At 35.9% G+C, this 7,205-nt stretch overlaps 1 protein-coding gene across 1 annotated transcript in view; it reads right to left on the reverse strand.

The window, feature by feature from the left end:
• The window catches only part of cep112 (centrosomal protein 112), a 192,039-nt gene that overhangs the window by 55,472 nt on the left and 129,362 nt on the right, over positions 1–7,205 (reverse strand). Inside the window, 1 exon segment of the mRNA XM_073834124.1 lies at positions 4,474–4,536. Coding sequence (XP_073690225.1) covers positions 4,474–4,536 — 63 coding nt within the window.

A 7,205-nucleotide genomic window follows, 5' to 3' on the forward strand; every position in this document is an offset into this window, starting at 1 on the left:
GGACTATTGCAATGCTCTTTTGGCAGGTCTTCCAGCCAGTTCTATCAAACCTTTACAATTAATTAATTGTACACCTCTCTTCATCAATTTGCACTGGCTACCAATAGCTGCTTGAATACAATTCAAGGCATTAATGTTTGCCTACAAAACCACCACTGGCTCTGCACCCCTTTACCTAAATTCATTATTTCAGACTTATGTGCCCTCTAGAAGCTTGGCTGTTGTCAAACTCCTTCTTCATACAAAAATCTCACTGCATAATTACAATTAATGGCAAAAGTAATGTTTGGAAATGTAAACTGATACTTCCTACTAACACACTACAGCAAAAGACTGGCTTAAAATTACTTCTTTGTTTGTGAAATTACTAACGGCCTAAAAACTCTGCACAGTATATGATAGGACATGGAAATGTACTGCATAGTAGGCATGACACAGTTAACTTCATTGAAGCTATTTACAGTAAGTTATGTAATGTTCTTGGAGGTCAAGCAGTTGAGCATGGTACTGACAATGCCAAGGTCAGGAGTTTGATTCCCAGGGAGAGCATGAACTGATCCAATGTGTCTACAGTGAATGCAATGTAAATTAGCACTTGCCAAATACATGAATGCAGTGGTTCCCAAACCTGGTCTTGGAGTACCCCCAACAGTACATATTTTTGATGTCTCTCTCAACTGGCACAAGCATTTCCGGTCTTGAAGTCTCTATTAACGAGTTGATGAGTTAAATCATGTGTGTTTTATTAGACAGACATTCAAAATTTGCAGAGTCTTGAGTTATCCAGAATCTGTATTGAGAACCATGTAAACGTAATGTATAATTAATTCAGCAAATCACCATTAATTATCTTGTACAAAAAATTATCTGGATTAAAATGACTTGCATCAGGCATCAGATTCATGCAACGCTTTAACCCTCACATAAAAATCATTGTATAGAGAATGGGAACCTGATGTCAGTAACACAATGCATTGTGGGATTTCAGGACACAGGAGCCAAAGCCACTAGAAGGCAAGCCTGCAACCTTTAGCCAAAAAAAGTGTAACAGCTTAACAGAGGTGAGGCGTCAAATTTATTGAAAGGCTTATAATTTATTGAATCGACAGCCTATTGGCTAATTTTCAACATGTTTTACACTAAACAATAGTTTTGGATTGATTTAACTATTTTAGAGAGTTTACACTGAAGAAAAATGTGGTTTTATAAGAGAAGTCACAGACTTTTTGTGACAGATGGGATCAGCTTCCGGCACTTCCCATTTTTTAGGGTATGCAGAGGAATTAGGGTGTTATCTAGTAAAACAAGAACAATCGGTTCTTTCCTAAACAAATTGGCAATTTATATACTTTTTAAACTCAAATGCTTGTCTTGTTTTGTTTCTGTGATGCGCATGCGTAGTCTGTGTAATCCAGGTCAATACAGTTACACCCTTTACAAAAAAAGGTAAAACAGCATTGTAGGACGATTTTGAAGTTGAAGACGAAAACGAGTTTGTCGACATAACCTAACTGTATTGACCCAGATCACACAGACTACGCATGCGAATCCAAGAGACGAGACAAGATGAACATTTGAGGTTAAAAAGTATATAAACAGTCAATTTGTTTTGAAAATAACCAATGGTTTCGCTAGATAACATCCTTCTTCCTCGGCTGGGATCATTTAGAGCCCTTTGAAGCTGTGTTTAAACTGCATTTTGGAAGTTCAAACTTGGGGCACCATACATATCCATTATATGGAGAGAAATCCTGAAATGTTTTCCTCAAAAAACATAATTTCTATACGACTGAAGAACGAAAGACAAAAAACATCTTGGATGACCAGGGGGTGAGTGAATTATCTGTAAATTTTTATTCTGAAAGTGAACTACTCCTTTAAGAACACACTGGAATGGTGAACACTTTTGTATTATCTGTATTATAAACTGACATACAAGCCTTTTTTCAGATTTCTAGCAGGTAAGCAACACAATGGTGAAAGTGAGGTATACAACTTACGGGATATTTCACCCAAAAATGAAAAATCTGTCATTAATTACTCACCATCATGTCGTTTCAAACCTGTAAGACATTTGTTCATCCGCAGAACACAAATTAAGATATTTTTGATGAAACCCGAGAGCTATCTGGCCCTCCACAGACAGCAAGGGTCCCTCCATGTTCAAGGTCCAAAAAGGTACCAAGAACATCAACAAAATATTCCATGGGACATCAGTAGTTCAACTGGTGTTTTTTATGAAGCTACGAGAATCCTTTTTATGTGCTTTGAAAAAAAAACAAAATAACGACTTTATTCAACAATTCCTCTCCTCCTAGTGCCATATTGGACAGTATCACAACTTATGCATTGTGGTACCTTTTTTGTGCAAAAAAAAGTATTCTAAAAAAGTATTCTAGTAGCATAAAATTACGGTTCAACCACTGATTTCACATGGGCTATTTTGTCGATGTTCTTGGTACCTTTCTGGGTCTTGAACGTGGAAGGTTCCTTGTTGTCTATGGAGGGCCAGAAAGCTCTCGGATTTCATCAAAAATATCTTAATTTGTGTTCTAAAGAAGGTTTGGAATAACATGAGGGTTGAGATAGTTTTCATTTTTGCGTGAACAAACCCTTTAACCAAAACTGCTTCCTTGTTCAGCATCTCTTAGTAACAAATCATGCAGTTGTTTTTTTTCTATAGTGCTTTTCACGTTGTTTCAAAGCAGCTTTACAAAAAGTTATACTGTTAGGTCTGAATGCTAAAATGAAATATTAGTCTTTATTCCAAGCAATTGTAAGCATGTAATTAGTAACACTTAAAAAGTATTAATATGTTAAAATGTTATGCTTTTGCCTGTGGTGATTTGTGTTTGTCATTGCATGCTTCTGAGTGTGTCCTAAAATATGACGACCACTACACAGAACACAATGTGCAGTTATTCTCAGTTCCCATTCTCTACATAGTGTCATGAAACGACACTAGGCTAATTTAACAAGGTGGCTAGGTAGCATAAATCAGCAGGAAAAGAAAAGTGGAAGCTAATGAATCTGGTAACATCTATGACATTGTGCCATGTGTAGTTTGTTTCTCTGACTATCATTTCTTTGACTCAATGTATTCAGACATTTCGACTCTCATGCTAGCACATAATGAAGCTTGATGTTGTGCTCCATAGAGTTCAGTGCATTGGGGGATGCTGATGTGAGTCATGTGAGATTTTTAATGTTTCTTTTGCTGTTATCCTATTTGTTTCTTAGTTCTTAAAAATACAGTAATAATATTAATAATAATGTTATGAAATATTATACAATTTTAAAATATCTGTTTATTATTATGTATTTATTTATTTAAAAAGTAAAAATCCTACATGAAAATAGATTTTTGTGTAACGTAAAAGTTTTTAAACACTTTTAATCAATTTAATAAAAGTATTAAATTCTTTCTTTTAATTTCACACTTACTGCACACACACGTGTATATTTGTGACCCTGGACCACAAAACCAGTCTTAAGTCGCTGGGGTATATTTGTAGCAATAGCCAAAAATACATAGTATGGGTCAAAATTATTGATTTTTCTTTTATGCCAAAAATCATTAGGAAATTAAGTAAAGATCATGTTCCATGAAGTTTTTTGTGAAATTCCTACTATAAATATATCAAAATGTAATTTTTGATTATTAGTATGCATTGTTATGAACTTAATTTGGAGAACTTTAAAGGTGATTTTTTTGCACCCTCAGATTCTAGACATTCAAATAGATGTATCTCGGCCAAATATTGTCCTATCCTAACAAACCATACATCAATAGAAAGCTTATTTATTGAGCTTTCATATGATGTATACATCTCAGTTTAGTCAAATTTAACCTTATGACTGGTTTTGTAGTCCAGGGTCACATTTATGTATACACGCATATTTACATATAAAATGCTGTGCACGACTTCTGGGAACATGACTGCACTGAATGATGACTTAACTTAGGTTTTTGAAACATTTCATTGAAATTAACCATCAGATTAGCTCAAATGAATCAGACTTGAGAAAGGACATTCTAGGAGAGCATCTGTTTTAATTGTGTTTTAATTATTAGCTCAGCTCACTCGCTTATAAGGCTGTGCGCAATAGAGTGTCACATAAAAATCCCTGATGTAGTATTTCTGTGATGCTAAACCACTGTTTAGTTAGCCACTCCCAAACAATATCCGAAAATACACTTACCTCTACATACAGTAGAAACGAGAAAGTGTGTGAAAAGACAAGCAAAGAGAGGTAAAGAACACCCATCATCACTTTCATGTTTGAGGGAATGCACATGAATTAATGCACATGTATTTGCATGTGCATTATGCATGAATTGCTCCAGAAATACATGATACACATGAGTCTATCTATCTATGTATCTATCTATCTAGCTGGAGTGAATAGCAGGACATACTGTTTTTCCTTCCTTTTAAGCTTCCCTTAGAACATTCAAACAATCGTGTTTACCTGTGCAGACTTGGCCAGCTTCTGATTATATTCCTTCTCAAGATGCTTCAACCTGCTGTTGGTCTGTAATGAAAGAGAACACAGAAGAGGAGGGTGTTAGAGACAGAGAGTGCAGACACATGACACCGGAGCGGCTGGCAGGAAGCGCGGGGAGTCGCTTTGCCGTGACCTCTGCGAATGGCAGGCATGTTGGCATGCGTGTGGCTGGAGCTCTGGGCTCAGGGCCAGGCCTGACACCACAACAGCACACGGGCCTTTCATCAGAAGCCAACTTATCACCACTTAACAGGAAGAGAGAGAACAATATCACATCGCTATCTGCAAAACAAGAATATGACATGAAAAAAAAAATTCCCACCAAGCTTTTAAGAGCAAGAACATGAAAAGCAAGAAAAAACTAAGCGATAAATGACTATACGAGGGTTATTTTTTTAACAGACAGATGTGCTTTTATGTACTTGTTCACAAACAAACAGATACTAGAAAAAAGGAGTTTACTGCTGATTGGTTTGTTGGCGCTTAAGGTTGCAATCCATCATTGTAATGCTTCCAACCCATCATAAACCTGTAAAGATAGGACTCAAACACTTTGTCTCGGCTATGTCTAATATAAAGTAAGATAGGGTCATAGATAATCATAGATGACAACATTTTCTCAAACTATCTAGATGGAAAGCTATCAATGGCAATTGCTTGGCTAGTGCACAAAAGTCCAATAAAAGTGTGACCTACACTTCTTTTGAGCCAATCAACTAATCCGAAAATGTCAGATGACTGATTACCCTATTTCTTACAGCAGACAAGAAACTTTCATGTTAATAGCCCTCTAAAATGCATTCAAATAGTAATATTTCTACAGTCGAGATCATACAAAATGCAAGTTATTGTTTATTTAGTACGGACCTGAATAAGATATTTCAAGTAAACAATGTTTACATATAGTCAACAAGAGAAAACAAAAGTGGAATTTATAAAAATGACCTGGTTCAAAAGTTTACACCCCCTTGATTCTTAATACCGTGTTGTTACCTGAATGATCCACAGCTGTTTTTTTTTTTTTTTTGTTTAGTGATAGTTGTTCATGAGTTCTTTGTTTGTCCTGAACAGTTAAACTGCCTGCTGTTCTTCAGAAAAATCATTCAGGTCCAACAAATTCTTTGGTTTTCCAGCAGTTTTGTGTATTTGAAACCTTTCCAACAATGACTGTATGATTTTGAGATCCATCTTTTCACACTGAGGACAACTGAGGGACTCATATTTAATAATTACAGAAGGTTCAAATGCTCACTGATGCTCCAGAAGGAAAAAAAAAACATGCATTAAGAGAAGGGGGGGGGGGTGTACTTTATGGAGTACATATTTCTTATTTTACCTATATAAAATATTTTTTCATTTAGTACTGCTGTTTAGAGGCTACAGAAGAAAGGTAAATGTCTTCAAATTCAAAAAGTTTTCTTTAATGCATGTTTTTTCCTTCTGGAGCATCAGTGAGTGCTTCAACCTTCTGTAATAGTTGAATATGAATTCCTCAGTTGTCCTCCGTGTGAAACGGTGGATGTCAAAATCATACAGTCATTGTTGGAAAGGATTCAAATACTTCGGGACCTGAAGGATTTTCCCGAAGAACAGCGAACAGTTTAACTGTTCAGGACAAACAAGGAACTATCACTAAACTATAAACACAACTGTGGATCATTCAGGTAACAACACAGTTTTAAGAATCAAGAAGATGTAAACTTTTGAACAGGGTCATTTTTATAAATGTAACTATTATTTTTTCTTGTGTTGATTATCACTATATGTAATAATCTTTTATGTGAAATATCTTATTCAAGTCAGTACTAAATAAACGATAACATGCCTTTTCTATGATCCCTCTTATTTTGGTAAAATAATTAACATTTTGCAGATTCTGACAGGAGGTTGTAAACTTTTGGCCCTTATATGTATTTCACCATAATACACACTTTAATGGCCTATTCTTGTGAAAGTTCACATAACGTTGACAGCACAGCTTCCACACCAACACAATGAACTAAACTCAACTTTCTAATGTCAAAGCTCTAGTGTGAAAAGCCCTCAGTAAAATATGTAAAGTGATCACATGCACATCCAGGTGAAGTCGATGCTGAGGTTGATGCTACTGATGCTTTGGGCCAGAGGCATCAACACATGAGCTACTGCTAAAACACACACACACATACATACAGACCAGCAAACCCACAAGCAGATCCATCCTGGGCCCTCCCTCTCTCATCCTGTCAGTCACTGTATGTCCCCTCGAGCCTTTCACACTGATGAGAGAAACAAAGCAACTCTAGCATCTATAAAAAGGATATTCTTTGTTTTTTTTGCTGCTTGTGTTGCCATAGAGACCTTACGTTTCCATAATTCTGCCAATGGGTAATGTGGAACTTTGTGTGAATGACTTTTTGAATGGCAAATATCTGCCTTTACGAATTTCCTCATGTTTAAAAGAACAGTTACACCAACACGGAAAACTAAATTTATTTCTGTTGTACAGCTGAATGTGTCAGGGTTTGACATCAATTCTTAAACGGACGGATAGCCAGTCCATAACAGGGCTCACACAAAGCTATAAAAATATATACTTAGAATATAGTGCATAAATCATAGAGCACTCATTGTATAGTTGATTTATTTACTTTTCTGGTGCACCTTATGTTTTCAATGCATGGAAGAGCAGCATGAATATCCTGCTAAACATCTCT

The sequence above is a fragment of the Garra rufa genome, chromosome 1 (genome assembly GCF_049309525.1).
Source record: "Garra rufa chromosome 1, GarRuf1.0, whole genome shotgun sequence".
Taxonomy (NCBI): domain Eukaryota; kingdom Metazoa; phylum Chordata; class Actinopteri; order Cypriniformes; family Cyprinidae; genus Garra; species Garra rufa.